Below are 21,593 nucleotides of genomic sequence, written 5' to 3'. Positions count from 1 at the left end.
CCCGCGGGGTCTTAGTGCTACCCTATCAGAGAAGGATAATTTCTACTCTATTTTACTGAAACCCGATTTTTTTTAATCTATAAATGCCTCTGCAAGCTTATCTACTACCACTAATTAAGCATGATACTTGTACTGTACCGAATATATTGTACAATGCTATTCTTCAAAGAAATAGTACTAATATAAACGATAAGTGGATATTACTTGAGTAAATTTGTAATGACAATAATATGATTCATTCATAATACTCATCCAAGCAACGTGTATAATCGATGCGTAACGGTAGCCAAACATGTTACTATGAGCTTAGAACCGTCAATTGGTTATTTGTTCTTCACAATTATATTACAATACATTAAATGAAAACAAAAATAAAAATGAAACACAAATGCTTTAAATAAATATATTTTTAATTAGTATCACTATTATAAATCACTTTTTTCACATACATATATTGCTGTGACGTCAAACAGGACCGATAATTTATTTCATTTCAAGACTATTTTGTCTGCACGGTTATATATTATTTCCTATGGGACTAGTTACAGCACTCACGTCTACACGTTCATCCAAACAATATTATTATAAACATCACTTACTTCATAAACACAAATAAAACTCCTTAAAATATATGATTACTTATTACTTCTAGGGGTCTCATCAACTTTATTCAAATTCGTTGTAGATTTTATGATCCTCGTGTATTCAATAAAACTCAAAATTTAATGTTATCTGCGTTCATTGGTATTTTTAGGAGTGAGAATAAAAAAGTATTTTTTAAACATGTATTTATGTTTTTATTTATATTATTGTATATTTAAATGTGTATTATTTATTTATTTTATTCATTGTTTATGTAAGTAATAATTTCGATGAATTGTAGAACTTCTACAGCTACATACTGCTGAAAGCCTTGGTAAATGTTCTTTTGACTTAAACAAAATTAATTCAACATTCTAATTCCTTTTTTTATGAAGATAGGATTACTGTTGGTCCGGAGGCCTTTCCAGTTTTACCAGGACAGGTATTCTGATTCCATGTGTTACTTTCATGATGAAAGGTTATTAATCCGACAAAAATATTTCGATAACGGACCTATAGTATTTTAATCGATAAGAAACAACGCAGGATAGATTAATTGGATTAATATTAATATTTATTCTACTGTATTAAAAATGTTATTGGAAATGACGAAATTGCTTATAATTTCGAATAAGTTGTCTTAAAAAGCACTTAAAAATAGTCGTGATGTTTTTATTTGTAACGCTTTGTTGAATCGAACTCGTTGTATTGCAGATGCAAGTCAGCTGACTCGCAGGGTCGTTGATCTGTTACGTCACGGGGTATCGGTTCGAAATATGAAATTACTAAAATGATAAATAATTATTCCCAATTTAAAAATTAGTTTTCGTTTCCGTTAGGGATACAGATTATTAGCGTGTAGTTTTTTTTTTATCGCAGCTTAGGTGTCATTGTGGATTCAGTTTTCAAATATTAAAAAAAGATATGTATAAGTTAAGGATATTGATAGGCGAAATTTTAAATATAAATTAGTTCATCTAAGAAAGTATTTAAGATATAAGAAAGAAGCTGATACAAAAATTGGCTTCTGTTGAAGCTAGTGTAACTACTGCCTGAATTAATGAATGAATATGTACCTGTCGTAGATAATGTCAAAATAACGAAATAGTTCGCAACTTACAAACAGACTTACAGAAAACGGACAGACGCCAAAAAAAAAAATGTTTTGCTAAGTTTAAAATTTTAATTTAAAACCAGATTTTTCGTTTTGACAACATTCCTGTTTTGACAGTTTTAGGAAACGTATGTATTAATACAAATATCAAAGACATTATAAAATCGAATAGAAGTCACACAGATGCACAAGAAACACGCAAGCATCCGGTAAACTTAATAACTTAATTATAAGGTATGAAGAGATAAATGACAAAGATAAAATCTCTTGTTTTTTTTTACAAAACGCCTACCGAATTCATTAAAGGATTTATTTTCGATAGGATTCAGTTCTGTTAAATGTTAAATTCAGTTTAGAAACCATTTTACAGTTACATTGGTCCCTGGGCAGCTAGTAAAAGACTCGAATTTAATATTTTACAATTTAAAACGATTGTAACACATGAACATTTACTGGTGGTAGGACCTCTTGTGAGTCCGCGCGGATAGGTACCACCGCCCTGCTTATTTCTGCCGTGAAGCAGTAATGCGTTTCGGTTTGAAGGGTGGGGTAGCCGTTGTAACTATACTGAGACTTTAGAACTTGTATCTCAAGGTGGGTGGCGCGTCTACGTTGTAGATGTCTATGGGCTCCAGTAACCACTTAACATCAGGTGGGCTGTGCGCTCGTCCACCCATCTAAGCAAAAAAAAAAAAAAAAAAAAAACACATTGATGTTTTATTTAAGGCTGACAACACCTTTATATTATTATTTTTTCAAATGAAGACACTTATTAGACCTACGTATTTGATTTTTTTGGGTAGATCCTACCTACTGTATGCACGCGAGTTCATGTCCATCGGGGCCAGAGGCGACGCTCGGGGACAGCTCGTCCTCCCCTTCGCCCGCCTGCCCGCATTTCTCTGACGTCGAGTGTTGTCCTGACGGTTGTGACGCGCGTTTATCGATATCGAAAATTTACGCTAACGCTATTGTGTTATTTAACTATGACTACTCCACTTCCAACAAGTTCAGATAGAAAAAAACCTACTGAAAAAAGATACATACTGATTCCGACTCTGATCTGTCGGTTGTCTTTTCATTCTATAGTGATTGAATTGAAATTTAAAAAATATTTTTCTCTATTAGAAATAAACAAGTAATTACTTATCACATTTATTTTATTTCATAAATTGCAAAGTTACCTTAAGTTACATTAAACCAAATTGACAGCTGTTGACTAAATCGGTAGTTATTATCGACATTACCATAATTAATTAGGTCACAGCACTACCGCATTCCTCAGGATGGACATGAACTCGCGCGCCTACAGTAGGTATTCCAACAGAATGCTTTTTTTACTTGTAAAGAATGACAGATCAAGTGAAATATGAATTATAAAACTTAACTTAGATTGATTATAATTTGAATGGTAAATACATATTTTTATATTCGAAAACTTTTGTAAAAATAACTAATCAAAAAAAAAAAAAAAACGGAAGACAATACATTGTTACTTAAAAACTTAAGACGAATTTTACGAAAGACGAGGCTGTAAGGACTCAGTCCATTGCCTGCTTGCAAGAGCAAAACATTAAAAAAAAAAAAAAAAAAAAAAACGAATACAAAAGTTTTATTGGAATAAGATTTACTATTAAAGCTATTTACAAGAAGATTAATAGCGAATTGTCTTGTTCCGCTGCCTACGTAACCTACAAATTTGATAAACTAAACATTTCAATCCGGGGGCTCTTGGTGCGAGCAGTGCGGTACCGGAGTGGGGGATGATTTGAAAGCTCTAGGGAAGAGGGAGGCGTACGACGGGGGCGGCTCGTACTCGGGAGGGGTTGGGGGCAGGGGCTGCGTGAACAGCTGTTGCGAGGCAGCCGTCACTGTGACGGTCGGTGATAGGTCGATACACGAGGCCGGCATGTTGAGGGGGGTATCCGAAGGCTTGGAGCGCTTACAGCAACATTCTGGAATATAATAAACTTATTAGTATTTTGATTTTTTATTGCTTAGACGGGTGGACGAGCTCACAGCCCACCTGGTGTTAAGTGGTTGCTGGAGCCCATAGACATCTACGACGTAAATGCGTCACCCACCTTGAGATATAAGTTCTAAGGTCTCAAGTATAGTTAGCTCTTTACATATTTGTTCAAGGCCTTGCAGAGGTGGGCGATTTTCCACCAACCAAGAAACCATTAGATCTTATAAAGTCTACGCGACTTTCAAATAAAAGATTAGAGATACTTAAATACAATTTAGTCTGTAATGATTATATGGGTTCTAAGGTCTCAATATAGTTACAACGGCTGCCTTAACGAACCCTTAACGAAACGCATTACTGCTTCACGGCAGAAATAGGCAGGATGGTGGTACCTACCCGTGCGGTCTCACAAGAGGTCCTACCACCAGTAAAAATCAAACCAATACACTAATTTGGTACACTAATTCCTGTACTGTGTTCTTCTTCTTCATCTTTCAGCCCGCAGGCGTCCACTGCTGCATATAGGCCTCCCCTCATATCTGGGCACTACGCCATTCGGCGAACTTCAACAGGTCGTGGGTCTACCTTATGGGAGGTCTACCCACTGCCTACGTCTTCATTCATTACTATCGTATTCTACGAGCAATGTGTTGAGTCCACCTGATGTTCTTAAGGCCGATTGTTTCGTAGGACAGAGGTCGCGTAGAAAATCTCCGATTCTAGAACTGCGAAGCTACAGTCCAGATTGGACATACATAACCCTGAGCCTGTAACAAGAAGACGTCCTCTATTGATGTGCCAGAGACGTGTGAACTCACCCCAAGCCAGACAGAACATGAGTATGGTGGCGCAGACCAGCATCCCGACCACGAGGTAGCTCCAAGGTCCGTACGGCTTCAGGGCAGCCGCGAACTCCATGAACGCGTTCGAAGACTTCTCACTTTCACTGATCTTCACTGAAAATTTCAGATTGCCTGGTATCAGTTACATCTGAAATGTTACTTTCGTTTAGGGACCTGAGGGTTTTTAGGTTTATGTCCTTGGAGATATATCTTAGTGTTTTCTTTTTTTCATTGCCCTTGTAGGTAGACGAGCATACGGTACACCTAATGGTGAGTGGTTACCGTCGCCCATGGACTTCAGCAATGGGCTGGGGCAGAGCCAAGCCGCTGCCTACCGAAACTTCGATGCTTAGTTACTTCGATGCTCATGTGTAGTCTAGTGTTTCCTTGGTTCTGTGGTACGGATTCGTCTTTGAAGCTTTGTGGTTTGCGCCCGTTAATGTGAGATCACGATTAGATAGATCAAAAGTTGGTGGTTGTAAAAACTATGATCTTTTATATATAAGATAATTAATTTAGTTTATAATTATGACGCATAGTCGTCTTCTAAACAATTATGTATCTGGTTGAAGATTTAAAATATTGTAAAAATAATCAAAATTCTAAATTGAAAGATATTTCTTAAGTCTTGTTTCAATGTGGCACTCACTTATGACTGAAGGCTTTGTTATGCCTTCAGGCTGGTCCAGACCGAGCAGCTCTTGATTTCTGGCAGCAAACCTCCTGAGGAGTTCCAGCAGAGGAGGGTCCCGTCTATGAGAACAAGCACTAGGGTCCTCATCTTCTCCGCCGGGACAGTGGCGGACTCCATCGCAGACCAAATACGAAGAAACGCAGAGATTCGTTGCGCCACATACGAACTGAGACTCATTGCTACAAACGGCACCTGAAATTAGATTTTTTTAGATGAAGAACTGAATTATTAATTTTATTTTGCGCAATTACTGGTGGTAGGACCTCTTGTGAGTCCGCGCGGGTAGGTACCACCACCCTGCTTATTTCTGCCGTGAAGCAGTAATACGTTTCAGTTTGAAGAGAGGGGTAGCCGTTGTATTGTACTGAAACCTTAGAACTTATATCTCAAAGTGGGTGGCGCATTTACGTCAATTCTTGTAGTTTCGTCTTGCTATAGTCGCAATTGCACTGGATAATGGTTAACCCTTCACAGCAAAACGCGCGATGACAGCCTGACTAAAGTAATGACCCGATGAAGTATTACTGGATGTTTTTGAGGACTAAAATAATAATAAGATTGATGTTTAGTGTATCAATTGAAAACTCACCACTATAAACAGCGGCAACCACGAGACGCAGTTTCTCTGTATGTTGGTATGGCGAGCTGGGTGGATTCCAGACTATCTTGATCTTCGGCGGCAGCAGCTTCGTTCCAGCTCTTGCAGCGATGGCCACCGAGTTCCCACCACATAACGACAAACGCCATGCTGGATTCTTCGCATCAGACACGTACTGGAATGAGAATTTCGGAATGGTAATCGGTGGCGAAGCTTGTTATAGAATGTGGACTCGTAATAAGGCATAACTAAAACAAAACAAGGCCAACAAAAGGGCCTTTTCTTTTTTGGTGTTCGGCGTCTATGGACCGAACCAGTGTGGCTATTAAGCAGTTATCGTCAAAACAACGAGAGGCTAGAAAAAGGCACGAAACTGTTTCATCTCTGCCTATCACTACATAGTATAAAACAAAGTCGCTTTCTCTGTCCCTATATCCCTATGTATGCTTAAATCTTTAAAACTACGCAACGGATTTAGATGCGGTTTTTTTTAATAGATAGAGTGACTGAAGAGGAAGGTTTATATGTATAAAACATCCATTAAATAGTGAAGAAATCAATAATAAATTACAGTTTCCGGAGCGAAGCGAGGGCGGGTCGCTAGTAAATATATAAATTAACAACTTCGAACATTCGTGAACATGCCTATTCACGGAAACATTGAGCGAAAAGAAACCGCCATGGTTACTTTACACTTCGCAATGGCCTGGACTAGTCTAATACACTATTCACGGAACATTTTATCGATAAGTACAGCTTACATTTCCGGCGGGCGATTCGTCATGTTCCCGATTATAACGGATTTAAATACGCATGGGGCGTTTAACATCAATTAACCCCGGCCGCTCGGGCACTCGATAAGTCAAGTATCTCCTTCGGGCTGGTATCCACTTGGCACAATTACCGGGCCGTGCAGACGAAAAGCGAATAATTCAAAAGCAGTAATGTAAGCAAATCATAAATATAGTAGGAAATTTAAAGCATGAGTTTTGAAGCAATCGTGCTTAATATTTCCAAGTGGCCTTTTGGTTTCGTCCTAAAATTACGTGTATAAAAATGAATCGACCATAAAAATGTATGTCGCTGAGAATTTAGGGATTTGGATTGGGTTTATAAGGTGATTAATTTGCATTCTGGACCCCTACGTGTTTGCGTATTATGATTATTGTGATATAGAGCAACCGTGTGAAGAATTCAAGCCAGGTCCATAAAATCGGCGTTACTTTTTGCCATAGCAGAGCCGAGTACCTTGTACCTTGAATTAATTATGTATTTTGAGATACTACAACGTAAAAAATACCATCCACCTATAAATGGAAGATTTAAGGATATGTCAATTAACTTGTGTCCTATCATAGCTACTGCCACAGAGGTAAAAAGTATCGCGAGCTTATCCAATTATTAAAGAGGAGAAGAAACAATGACCCGGGACAGGGGTATACCAGCCCTTACGATACTGTAATTGGTCATTAGCCAATTGACCTATAATAGCAATATGAATCGGAATTATTGCTAGTGAAATTAGTGGTAGGATTGGTTGGCAATGCAGTAATATCTACATCTATATTGACTGCTATATCTTTCTGTAAATTTCTGTTAATTTTCTGTTCTGTTAATTTTTGCAATAAGATCACCTATTTGTACAAATGTATCTGCTTGTTGACTGCTTTTTTAATGTTATCTCTCTCCCTCTCTCTTTCTCTCTCTCTCTCTCCCTCTCTCTTTCTCTCTCTCTCTCTCCCTAATACTTACCACAAGCAATTTACAAGCGTCAGTGTTGTTATTGGCGGGCGCTGCTTGGTCGGTAGCGGTGTCTTGTGCGTGAGCTGGAGCCCGCGCGCTCCACTTGCGGCCGGCGGCTCCTGACGCCTGAAGCTCGGTGAAGCCCCGCTCCCAATCGGACAATGATTCCTGTGAAGGAAACCGGAATATGTTTTAGTATCGGCATAACGATGTAGATGTATCCGAATTTGGTTAACGGTGTTTCCCCGCGCACATTAGTTGATTACAAACCAAAGATCACAGCTTTTTTTTCCTACCTAAGCTGATAGCCTTGAGAGGCTATATCAGCGTAACCTTAACTAGTAGGTGAGCTCACAGGGCTCAAACCTGACGACGTTGTTAACACGAACCCTAGCAAGAGCCGTGCTTCGCAGAATCTACCACCGTATCGGAAACGCGACCCACTGAGAAGATCCGGCGAGAAACTCAGTAGGCTGTGTCTGAGGGTTGACCACTGCGATATTAGCGTTGCCCTACCGTGTAGGTAAGCTCTCGGGGCTCAAACCGGACGTTTGCTAACACTGGCCCTAGCAAGAGCAGTACTTCGCAGAATCTACCACCGGATCAGAAACGAGACCCACTGAGAAGATCCGGCGAGAAACTCAGTGGGCCATGGGTTAATTTACTCGCCGAACCCTTCGTCCCGTGTTCCCTGTAGCGGGGTGCATAATTGTCCACATCACAAATATTAACACACAAATACGTCCGATGACTGTCGAGTGGTTCCAGTGTTGCGAACGCTGGCAATGAACTCAATTTATTCAAGCACACAGCTAAATTGATCTTATATTAATAATATGGCATTCATATTAATAATGTACCTATTTCAATGCAGAGCATACATATTCTATAATCAATAATTGAATATGTAAGATTTAATGAACAATTTTCTAATGAAAACTTACTCTGGAAATTATAGATCCTTAAAAGTATTTTTTATTATTGGAATCGTTATTATTTTACGGAACGCGGCAAATGCTTCAAATACCTACTGTTATCACAATAGCATAAGGCGATCCGACTAGCATCAAATCCTCAAACTCACAAACAACTTGTGGAAGACAGTTAAAGAATAGTAACAGTTAATAAAATCTAACACAATGAAAAATAAATTAGCCAAATCGGTCGAGCCATTCTCTAGTGATGCTAAGTAAAGTTTTTATTTTATTTTTTTATTGCTTAGATGGGTGGACGAGCTCACAGCCCACCTGGTGTTAAGTGGTTATAACGTAGACGCGCCACCCACCTTGAGATACAAGTTCTAAGGTCTCAGTATAGTTACAACGGCTGCCTCACCCTTCAAACCGAAACGCATTACTTCTTCACGGCAGAAATAGGCAGGGCGGTGGTACCTATCCGCGCGGACTCAAAAGTGGTCCTACCACCAGTAATTAAGTCATATACTATACACGGCAATTGCTTTTTATACATGCGTTATTACATAGCTGTATTTTCGAATTCTGTCAAACATGAAACATCCGAGAACGTGTTTGTACAACGGAAGGCTAACGACGTAATACAACAAATAAAACTTATTATTTATTATGTAAATAAATTCAGTAGTTTTCGTAACACGATTGTAAAATGCTTGCCATATTGAATTATGGGCTAAATCCTGAATACATAAATACGTCATTCGCAAACATAAACAATTAGTACAGTTCTATTGAATATGCTCCTTTTTCTATATAGCTAATATATACCTAACGATAGTTGTTGTATGTTAGTAGTATCTTATGTTACCAGAATTAGTTGAGTTTATAACTTGATAATTTGGTAAGAACTAAGCTTTGTCCATACAATTTATTTTTATGTATCACGCATATGCGCCATTCAGATAAGTTTAAAATTAAATTGAACATGAAATCTTAAAGGCTACAGTTTGAAGGTTAGTATTATTGCTGTACAGATTAGCTCACGGCAGATCTAGTAGGCGGTTGGCGTTTAATTGCCAACATTAAAATCAGATTGAAGTTTCAATTGCATAGTTACGACGTGAGCAATTTTAACCGAAAAGTATGGCTATTATGCGGTATAAATGCTTAAGATGGTGGTAAAACGCGAACCAGAACAAGAGTAATTACCGATTATCTGGATATCACGGTCTGTTTGGAATCTACGGCGTCTATGGAGACTTCTGTTGTCTATGTGCTCTGCACGAGAAGTGCTGTGAGGAGTTTATCAACCTTTTTTTTTTACCACACTGCCACCGGATCTACTATGCAGCAGACTATAGCCTTACTACCTCAATCTACGCATTCATTCACAGTGCGTGTCCAGAGATCAATTTTTCCCACACCGCTTACGGCTTTAGCATTCTTGGTCTTCGATCCATTGATCCAATGCTCACCGTCAGGTTAATGTGCATCTTCAATAATAACAAAAATCAAACTGTTGTGTGTTCAATGTTAACACACCATTCGCATAAACCAATTCAAGTAGGTATACCTAAGAAAAAGCTTATTTCCTTGTGCAAGGAACAAAGAAAAGCACAATTGACTAACGGTTTCGATCTTAAATCCTTAATATAAACGGACAAAAACACATTTCATAACTTATTCGCGCCACGACGTTGAATACAAAGATTTGGGATTCAAATTTCCTTATAAAAGGCTGTGTGTATAGTTGATTGATGATTCAGTTTCCTTGATTTCTTAACCGATGTTTTGTTTTACACTTCGAACAATAACGGCTGTGGAGAATGTGACCTACAAGTGTGTCAAAATGTGAGGTAATGGTTCTACAGTTTATTTTAGAAACCAGGTTCTGTAGATCTCAAATGTCAATGCAAATCCGACTTTTTCGAATTACCAGTGATTCCCGTTCGTCTTTCGGTAATAATCTTCTTAGTCTATCTCATCATACCAAAGTTACCGTTCTTAGAAAATTGGAAGAGGTCTGTCTATATTCAGCGCCTCAGCGGTACAAAACCGTGGTTGATGATGATTATGATAACTATGGAGAATCGAATGTTTCTGGCGTATCGTTTAACAGCGAAAGCGTGTTCACAAGGATTTACTCGTAAAAATAGTGGTCATCGGTAGATTTGCTCGATAATATATCTGACAAATAGATACCATAGTAGTCAGAAATGAGGGGATTCGTAAAAGAACCAAATTTGCTGACATATCCCGTAGGATTAGCAAGCTTAAGTGGGAGTGGACAGGCCACATAGCGCGAAGATCGGATGGCCAATGGGGCAGAAAGATTCTTGAGTGGAGACTATGTAGGGGCAAGCGCAGTGTGGGACCCATATACCACCTATCCACCTACTAGACAGACTGAAAGCCTAGTGAAAATCGCTAGGTCACGTTGGGTGTAGGCGGCAATGGACCGGCCGCACTGCAGATCGATTGGAGAGGCCTAAGTTCAGCAATGGAAAGCTATAGGCTGAGATGAAGATGAAATAGATATGAGAGTAGACACTTCACAGACACAAATAATGAGGTCGAATGTCAGCACACGAGAACATTTTTCATGTGCGTACATTGAAGATTGGAGTTATTGTCTACGGATCGACATTTATGTCATCGTTTCAAAATAACATATCCAATGTCCAATCTGTTTCAGCAATAAGATCGTATTATAATAATTTATGTAGTAAATAATACGTATGCTAATTTGAAAAATAGAGTAATGTAACCATTACCGTTATGAATAATGACATTTTACTAAATGAAAAAAAAAACTAAGGCTCTCTGTTCTGATGTAAATTACTCACTATTATTCCTTCGCCCTTGTGTCTGATTATCGCTTGTTGTGCTTAGAAATTATACGACCTTTAGTGCGGAAAATTCAAGCGTCATTTCGTATTATATGTCATATTATGTTTTCACAGATAACAATTGATGGTCTATGTTGTTAATTCGAATTATACACAGACTTTTATTTAGAATTTATTATACGGAATTTTTCTAATGAAATACGCACTTAACAAATGTTCACGATTGACTTCCATGGTGAAGGAATAACATCGAGTAATAAAAATCAATCCTGGTGGTAGGTCCTCTTGTGAGTCCGCACAGGTAGGTATCACCCTCCCACTTACTTCTGCCGTGAAGCAGTAATGCGTTTCGGTTTGAAAGGTGCGGCAGCCGTTGTAACTATACTTGAGACCTTAGAACTTATATCTCAAAGTGGGTGGCGGCATTTAAGTTGTAGATATCTGTGGGCTCCTGTAATCACTTAACACCAGGTGGTCTGCTGTAATAAATAAGTATAAAAACCTAGTTTAAGTTTCAATTGGTAGCTCAATACCGTTTATATTCTGAACTAGCTGACCCGGCAGACTTCGTAGTGCCTCAATCGATAAATAAAAGACCTAAACTTTTGTATAAAATAAACTTTAAACAAACAAAAGGAATCCATCCGACGGGGGACACATCAAAGGGAAAACAAAATTGTTATTTTTATTTAATTCCGCGCATTTTCATATTTATAATATATGTACCTTTTACACCTTCTCTGGACTTCCACAAATAATTCAAGACCAAAATTAGCCAAATAGGTCCAGCCCTTCTCGAGTTTTAGCGAGACTAACGAACGGCAATTCATTTTTATCTATACCTAGTCAGGTCATAAATTCTGTCACATGTTTAATGTAAAATAATTGAAACAAGTTTATTCATTATGTGACCATTCATATACCAAAATGAACTTAACAAAACATAGATTCTTATGACACTGAAGTTTATTCAAAATGAAATCCGTGATTTTGAATACAGGCCTTCAATCTGCGCGGCCAGTCGTCTATCGCAGCACGAACGAGGTCCATGTCAATATCGGCGGCTGCCTTAATGAAAGATGTCTTGAGTGACTCCAAATTGGGATGAGGCTTTGAGCACGCCTTTTCCTCCAAGTGTTGCCATATCTTGTAATCTAACGGATTCAAATCTGGACTGGAGGAGGGCCAGTCTTCGTGCCGGATGAAGTCGATTTCACGCGCCGCCAGCCAGTCTTGTGTGCTCTTCGCTCTATGAGCTGGCGCCGAATCTTGTTGGAATACCCAGTGCCTGTTATTGAACATGGTATGAGAAACAGGTTCCACAAGGTTCGTCAGGACTGTATTTTGATACACAACTGCATTCGTTTTTACACCTTTCTCACAAAAATGTACCTCTGTTAAGCCCCAATAAGAAACTCCCAACCATACCATGAGCGAGGATGGAAAATGACCTCGTTGGACACGCGGAATACGGTTGCTCGCTTCTTCACTACTGTGTGCGTACACCTTATCATTTTGTTTGTTGTAGCTCTCTTCTACGGTAAAAATTTTTTCATCCGAAAAAAGAATTTCCCGATATTTTTTTCCCGCGTACCGCTTCAACAAAGCGCGGCATCTCTTCAGTCTCAGGTCCATTAGACGAGCATTCAAACGATGTCCTGTTTTTCTTCGATATGCCCGAAGCCCTAAGTCTTCATTTAACACCCTTTTCACCGTGGTTCTGCTTAACCCCATCTGAAGGGCCAACAGTTTCTGCTTACGTTTGGGATTTCTTTGAATTCGCGCCTTTACAGCTTTTATCACTGCTGGAGTCCTAAGAGACCGAGGGCGACCACTTCTTGACCTGTCATCTACACTAGAGTCTTCATTGTATCGTTTGATGGTACGATAAACGAATCTTTTGGTTATATTAAAATTTTTCAGTATGTTAAAAATTTGAATTGGCGCGTAACCGCAACGATGCAACGCAATAACTGCAACACGGTCTTCTTTAAGCGTCCACTCCATATTTAAAAATGAGTAAAAATTCTAAAAGTATACATTTTTATTTTCATGAACAATTCGAAATTCGAATTCAATAAACTTTTTTGTGGCCAGCATTCTAAAAGAAAAATTTTTACTGTGTGACAATACTTATGACCTGACTAGGTATATTAATACGTGAAGCAAAAACTTTGTATCCCTTTTTACGAAAATCGCGCGGACTGAGGAGTATGAAATTTTCCACACTTATAGAGAATATAGAGAAGAAGTGCACAATGCTAATATTTTTTTTAAATAATGCATAAAAGACACATTAAATCAATAAAGAAAACATTACACACACTACATACCATGTATTTGACGCACACACGCATGTATACTATTTATTGTCAAACTTTTGTTCTTGACGTGTGTTGTCAAATTGAGAATATATTAAATATTGTTTGCCTTTGTTAATATTTTTTATATCGTAGTCTTGGCGAAATTTGTGATTATAGAAGTATAAAATACAATCATAATAGTGTACAAACTTACAATTCCAATTAATTATAGTCGAATTTCGACTACTGCGGGACCTCTAGTATATATAGATATGTTTATCGCCATTTCTAGATAAGTTCCTGTACACCCACATGTAACATTTATTTATTTATTTTATCATATATTATACATTATACATTCGTGACCTAGAATCGACCCTCATCACAAATATATGACTGCCGGTGTTGTCTTAGTTTGTAGTTTTTAGTTTGTATTTATTGAATAAGGCACCGAAAGCCAACGTATCAAGCATCATAAACAGTTCTGTAGCTATGTATGACGTAAATTGCGTCAACAAATACATTGTTCTTTCATGTAGGAGTTGGGTAAGAAACGTTCCATTGTTCTAAAATTTTTAAGTTTTATCGTGTGTGAAGTTTGTTGCTTCTTGTGTTTACGAAATATTTATGCAGGATTGGTAAGAACGGAACGTATGAAAAGAATATGGAACGGAGCGTTGAGGTGTGAGTGAGACAATACTGTGAGAAAGGGAAAAAAGATTCAAAGAAGAAAGCAAGATGGCGAGGATGCTTGTATGAGCAAGGTGTACATACAAAAAAGTCTGTTAATTTTTAATCATAATAATAGAAAAGATTCTGAAAAATAAAAATAAAACTGCAACAGTGGAATAGTTTTTAGTTTTATGCGCCACAATCCCAATTCTAAATTGATATTGTATGAACAAAATTCTTATATACTTATCATATCTTTTTTTTATTATTGCTTAAATGGTTGGACGAGCTAGCTTACAGCCTACCTGGTGTAAAGTGGTTACTGAAGCCCATAGTCATCTACAACGTAAATGCGCCACCCACCTTGAGACATGAGTTCTAAGATCTCAGTTTTAGTTACAACGGCTGCCCCACCCTTCAAACCGAAACGCATTACCGCTTCACGGCAGAAATAGACGGGGTGGTGGTACCTACCCGTGCGGACTTCAACTTCAACAGTTCGGCTACTGACTCTACTACTACTTTACTACTACTACTCCAATTTGAATGGAAGCCGAAGGACGTGATGTCGAAATCTCAATAGAAAAAGTAAGGTGGTGTTTTTTTCATTTTGTTTTTTTTTCGCTTTGATAGATGAGCTGGTCCTAACGCTTCCCTAATACTAAATAGCCACTGCCTAGAGACACAGCAAGGTGATTGTCATCACCGATCTCGAGATAGAAGCACGAATTCTTTTATACGAAGACTGTGCCATCCTTAAAACCAGATTACTGGCAGAAATAGGAAGGTACGTGCAGCCCTGTAACCAGTATTGACGTAGAATTGTCGTAACATTCAGTTACGTTAATCTCTCTTACACTGCTCGTACACAGAGCTACAAAAATACATACACATAATACTTTTATCGCACAATCGGTCATTGAGGAATTGTTCGAGATGATACCAGCATCTCGTTTTTACCATCGCACCGCCCGCCACCGGAGTAGAGTTCATCCATACTACCTGGAGCCACTGCGGTCATCCACAGTGCGTTTCCAGAGATCTTTTTTGCCACGTACCATCCGGCTATGGAATGAGCTCCCCTCCACGGTGTTTCCCGAGCGCTATGACATGTCCTTCTTCAAACGAGGCTTGTGGAGAGTATTAAGCGGTAGGCAGCGGCTTGGCTCTGCCCCTGGCATTGCTGAAGTCCATGGGCGACGGTAACCACTCACCATCAGGTGGGCCGTATGCCCGTCTGCCTACAAAGGCAATAAAAAAAAAAAAAAAAAAAAAAAATTTAGTAATCATTTCGTGCCAGCCTTTTGCAAATTAGCAAGACAATGAATCATTTGGATTTAATTGAATTGTCTTGTTTACCGTATGTTCATTGTATAGTAACTTTTATTTTATACTATTCTATTTATCCTGAAATTAAAAAAAAAAATATATATTTTGGGGATGCTTAAACGACAAAGGGAAGATCTTCCACCGAGCGGGTGATATTGCTCGGTAGACCGACGGTCCGAATGTTGTTGTTCGGAACTTGTATATATGCAAGCTTATCGAGCTTAAGCGAGATTCAGGCATCTGTCACGTATCTTGCGTTGTATGATGGCTACCCGCCACATTATAATTACAAATCATCTATTATTAAGGGGCTATTCCAGCTACGCCCGTATGGGTAGGTGAGCTCACGGGCTAACGGCATTTGCTAACATTAGCCCTAGCAATAGCAGTGCTTCGCAGAATCTACCACCGGATCGGAATCGCGACCCACTGAGATGATCCGGCGATAAACTCAGTACGCTGTATCCATGGGTTTGTTTGCTCGTCGAACTCTTCGTTGTAATTGACAAGATCGACTAGTATGGTTACTGGTTCGGCAATAGGTACATACTTAGCGTCCCTGACTATTGCGCCGAGGGTCGGGGATTCGATTCCCTCATCGGGCAAACATTTGTGTTATAAATGTTGTCTGGGTAGGTATTATTATCTATATATGATTTTTTTTAAAACCTATCTAAGTAAGTATGTTAGTCTTTGGTAGCCATAGAATAGGGAATACTAAATTGGGCCCGGACGACCGTGCGTAAAAAACAACTTTTTTTCTTTTTACCATAGATGTGCATGTGTCTATGTCATTAACATACTAAACATGGAAGGGATACACGCGAGACTTTCCCAAACAAATTATTCAAAGTCAAGCACAAGCTAGTATAAATTTTTTTTTTCCTACCTAAGCTGATAGCCTTGAGAGGCTATATCAGCGGAACCTTAACTAGTAGGTGAGCTCACGGGGCTCAAACCTGACGACGTTGCTAACACGAACCCTAGCAAGAGCCGTGCTTCGCAGAATCTACCACCGGATCCGAAACGCGACCCACTGAGAAGATCCGGCGGGAAACTCAGTGGGCTGTGTCTGAGGGTTAATTTACTCGTCGAGCCCTTCGTCGCAAGCGACGGGTTCGACGAGAAACGGGTGCTTGAGGTACCTAAAAGCACCGTTAGTGGATCTGGAGGATCCGAAATGACGTGTAATATTATCATTTTTCTTTATGATATACGACGAGTAGTAGTAGAGGGTCACGACCCTCAGTAATGAGGAAACGACAAAGAAGAAGAAGAAGATTATGATATATATGGGGGTAATTGAAATTTATCTTTACCGTGTCTCTTAAAATCGATTAAAAATAACGGTACGCTAACAAAAATCGATTATATTTTTAACAATGTATTAACACAAACGTTCTCAGACAGATCGGAATCGGATCCGGGTCTCGTGGTACTACTGTAGTTCACCGTCCGACGCTACGTAATATGAGGGATCAGTTGTTTGATACAACAAAAACGATCGGACATGCTCAAAAACAAGTTAAAACAAACAAATCATTATCACAACAATACCACCATCGCGTATTACCAGATCAATGCCGCAGCCCTTTGTATGTAACGATAACAAACTAACATAAAAAAACTAGCAGGCGGAGATAAATTTTCCGTGTCTTAATGTAGGTAAGCGATGCATGTATTTGTTACTTGTTTAAGTTCTGGGTGAAATAATTTTGCATTGGAAATACGAAAACTTCTAAAACGATATTTTGAAAATTGAACACGCATTGAGGAAAGTAAAAGCAAATATTAGTAAACTAAATTGGAAGCGAACGAAACAAACTTCTTCCCCCTAGGGGATGTCATTTGCTCGGTAGATCAACGGCCCGAACTTCTTTCAACGGAACTTGTATGCCAGCTTATATTCAAAATGCCGGTAGCATAATTCAGACTTTGGCTAGAAGTGTTCTATTCACTGATAATTTAACCTTGTGCGTAGTTCGAGATAATTTCCATTATTATTATACATCCTAAGTTTTTTTGGACCTAGCATTTTGAAATTTATTAATGTCAAGTGGCACCTGGAAAAGAATTGAGCCTATTAAACAATTAGAATGTCATTCTTACACCCTAGTGTAAGCCGATCAAAGCTAAAGTATACAACCGACTGAATTCCTTAAGGCTCCAAGCTAGACTTAAAAATATTGATAACGCATGTGGTGTCACGAAGTGGTGTCATTTGGTTTATCTACATTTTCTATTGTTATTTTTCACGGCAGAAGTCATTAGGCGAAAACGTGTAATGTAAGTACATATTCGTAGAACTGGATTTGAAGCATGGTAAAATCATATAACTGCGACACGAGTCCACCGTCTCATCCGTTAGGAAATGGATGCTTCAAACTAGTAAAACGTAATGGTCTCGCGATTACAGCCATAGTATGAAACTGTGCAAGAAATTTCTCTTGAATACCTGCAGAACAGGTGTCGTGTTCTATAAATAGCAACACGATTGTCGGGCTGCGCCACCCAATGGAATGTCGCTTAGGAAAAACGGTTTTTCTTAGTTTAAAGTTGAGGTTTCTTTGAACATAATTTGAAAAATAGAATCGACATTTTCGCGTATTAGTAGACTTTTAATGTGGGACTTAGGAAAAGCTAATTCCACTTGTCTGTTTCTCAACACCAGGTGGGCTGTGAACTCGTCCATCCATCTAAGCAATAAAAAAAAGCTTCGAAAAAGTTGAGAACTAACTCAAGCTTTGACAGAGCTTCGTTTAATTAATTAGGTTGATTGTAATGTATAAAAATGATAATTTGTGAGTTTATTCGCGATCAATTCGTTCATTGATCGTTTGAGTGATTGAGTTGAAACTAGATACAGTTCCTGTTTGTACTTCAAGGAAGTCTATCATTGTAGGACGATTAATAATGGGGCTTGGATGGTTTCAACAAACAGGTTTTTTTTTAGATTCATTAACAGCAAGGATTTACTTATAATATTAATCTAAAACTACCCTCACCGTTCTAAAGTCTTCATACATTATGGAGCGAGAGTTACAAGGCGGGATTTGAACCAATTTGAATTATTTTTTTATGATTGAAGGATTACTGGTGGCCCTGAGGCCTTTCCGGTTTCACTAGGACAGGTGGGCGAGCAAAGGCTCAGCCAGGAGGGGTGGAATTTTCTAACAGCTGCCCGAGCGCCTCCGAAGGAGACCTGACAACTCAAGAGCAACTGCTTCGCGAATGAATCTACTACGGGATCAAAATCGTAACCCGCTGAGAAGATCCAGCGAGAAACTCAGCGGGCTGATTTATGGGTTAGGTTGCACGTCGAACTCTTTGTCGAGTTCGACGAGAACGGTTACCGGGGTTCCTTAGCCTGCTCTTAGTGTTAGAGCTGAAGACGTCTAATGCAAAGGTTAATGGATCTGATCGTTCCGTAAGGACGTGTTAAGGGCGTCGACGGTGACTGGCTCTTGCGTGATCAGGATTTGAGGCAATTTGAAATCCAGACCAATCAAAAACTACCAAAAATTGTATAAACCTTCCTATAACGTAACAACATTCTGTAAAATACATTAAAGTTTTAATATCTAAACATTTCCTTCACTAATTAAAGTGTGCCGTTTTTTTTTTTCATGTTATTTACGCGTATTGTGCTCTTTCGCTTTGCTTAGCGACCTCGATTCTACAAAGTTGTGAATCGTGATTTGACTGGTGTTCCTCCATCGCTAACGTTGCCGAGAAATGACGTAAAGCTGAGACATTAAGGTAATCATTACGGTAATTAAAATCTAAGAAGTGTTTGAATGTTTCAAAAGAGTGGCGAGAGGTTTTTTTTTTAAATTATTATTGTTAAATTCGCTGTACTGAGGTCTTTTACTGGTGGTGATTTTATTCCCTACCTTTTCGTTGGTAGTTTAAGAGACTATTCCAGCTACGCGCGGACGGGTAGGTGAGCTCACGGGCTCAACCTGAGAGAATTTGCTAACACTAGAGTCTAAAAACAGTGCTTCGCAGAATCTACCACCGGATCGGAATCGCGACTCATTGAGAAGATCCGGTGAGAAACTTAGTAGGTTGGTGGTGAGATATTGGAAGCCTGCAATGGTTGGACAACCGTCCTGACTGTTTGTGACGTAGGACTGCCGTTGTATCATCGATATTTGAATGTCATGATTAGACGTGTGTGGTGCCATTAATGTTGTAATTAATTCGTACTACCTTAAAACAGAGGCGTCGTAAGTTCATTCAGCTCTAGTGCAATAAAAAAAACGTGACTAATATAAAACTTTTTTTTTTAATTATCATTTATGGGTACCGCTCGGACGCCGTGGCGACGATGATTTTGTATCTATATGCATATATAAAAATGAATTGCTGTTCGTTAGTCTCGCTAAAACTTAAGAACGGCTGGACCGATTTGGCTAATTTTGGTCTTGAATTATTTGTGGAAGTCCAGAGAAGGTTTAAAAGGTAGATAAATATGAAAATGCTCGGAATTAAATAAAAATAATAATTTTGTTTTTCCTTTGATGTGTCCCCCGTCGGACGGATCCCTTTTGTTTGTTTTAAGTTTATTTTATACGAAAGTTTAGGTCTTTTATTTATCGACAGAGGCATTACGAAGTCTGCCGGGTCCGCTAGTAATAAATAAAATCACACATGAAAATTCAAAAATTTATTTACCGATACGATGTGCAAATAAATATCAATAAATAATAAAAAAAAACCCAATGTAAAATTAATATGGACGTTACAGTATTTACTAAAAAATAAACGCGCAGAAGTGCATACCAGATTTCAGTGCGCATCTATCGTAGCGGGCGATAAAGTGGAACTCGTCAACGCTATAAATTACGACCACTTACTAAAGTCGAACACTTCGTGAGCTCCAACCGTTGAGAAGCATTATTAATGACTTGGACCAATTGTATTGTGAACGTGATCTAAAAGACAAATATTCAAAGAAACACCTTTAATTTCGCATATTGTATATGTCGGCGCGGCGCCAGGGATGGCTGAGCGGTAGTTTCCGTCATCACTCGTATTTGGTTGAACTCAGTTTATAAAAAGTCAATAAAACCTTTTGAATAATAATTATTGAAACTCAACACACACAACTTTCACAATGACAGGGTAAACCGACAGTTTCGTTCCACATACCGACAGACCGACTGACTGACTGACTGCCAGAGACTCACGGACTGAGACGGACGGACCGTCCGATACGGACCGAATGACTGTCTGACACGGAATGCCACGACTCTGTCCACGTACCGCCATTTTATACTGTGGCGTTACGGAGTCTACCCTACATTTTGTGATATTTATCAAAACAACATTTCATCATTTAAAATAATAGTCAAAACAACGTCTTAATATTACCAAAAGTCGTTAACCACGACATATTATATATCTGTTTTAATACTCAAAAGTGTTATTGAATTTAATTTTAATTGTGTGGAAAGTATTTTTAATCGTCAAGAACCTATCTTCATCTCGCAAATGAAATAGCTATGCAAATATTAATTAAAAAAATGTGCAGTTATTAAATAATGGGAAACGGAATTATTCTCAATATAACATTTTTGTTGGCAATTGCGATATCACTTTCATCCTGTATCTTCTAAACTTATAGAACGTATACATATATTTGAACAAAAACCTGATATTTGATAATTAATTCATTTTAAAACTAAAAACCGTTTTTTTTGTGTATGAACTATTATTTGTTTTTATACAATTGTTTTAATTGGCTGACTCAAGGGACGTGATTTCGATTCCCAGATTGAGCCAACATTCGTGTAATAAACAGGTTTGTTTGTATGCGTGTTTATTATGTGTATATGTATATATTTAAACGTATATAAGTATGTATGTCAGTCTCTGATACCTATAACACAAGGAATACTAATTTGTTTCCAGGTATTTATTATGTATTAATTGAAATACAGTTTTGTGTTCAAGGATGATGACGTTAAAACCGAAAATTT

General features: G+C 38.4%; 1 protein-coding gene across 1 annotated transcript in view; it reads right to left on the bottom strand.

Annotated features, from left to right (window-relative positions):
• Positions 1 to 392: 392 nt before the first annotated feature.
• Positions 393 to 21,593, bottom strand: part of LOC101741494 (uncharacterized) — a 98,572-nt gene continuing 77,371 nt past the window's right edge. The window contains exons 3-7 of the mRNA XM_012692570.4: positions 7,552 to 7,710; positions 5,791 to 5,974; positions 5,157 to 5,393; positions 4,484 to 4,621; positions 393 to 3,651 (exon numbers count right to left, since the gene is read on the bottom strand). Coding sequence (XP_012548024.1) covers positions 3,413 to 3,651; positions 4,484 to 4,621; positions 5,157 to 5,393; positions 5,791 to 5,974; positions 7,552 to 7,710 — 957 coding nt within the window. The 3' untranslated portion in view covers positions 393 to 3,412. The remainder of the gene's footprint in view (positions 3,652 to 4,483; positions 4,622 to 5,156; positions 5,394 to 5,790; positions 5,975 to 7,551; positions 7,711 to 21,593) is intronic.

Source organism: Bombyx mori, chromosome 15 (assembly GCF_030269925.1).
Source record: "Bombyx mori chromosome 15, ASM3026992v2".
In the NCBI taxonomy this organism is placed as follows: domain Eukaryota; kingdom Metazoa; phylum Arthropoda; class Insecta; order Lepidoptera; family Bombycidae; genus Bombyx; species Bombyx mori.
Note: the sequence above shows the minus strand (reverse complement) of the source record. Positions and strands in the feature narration are given on the sequence as shown.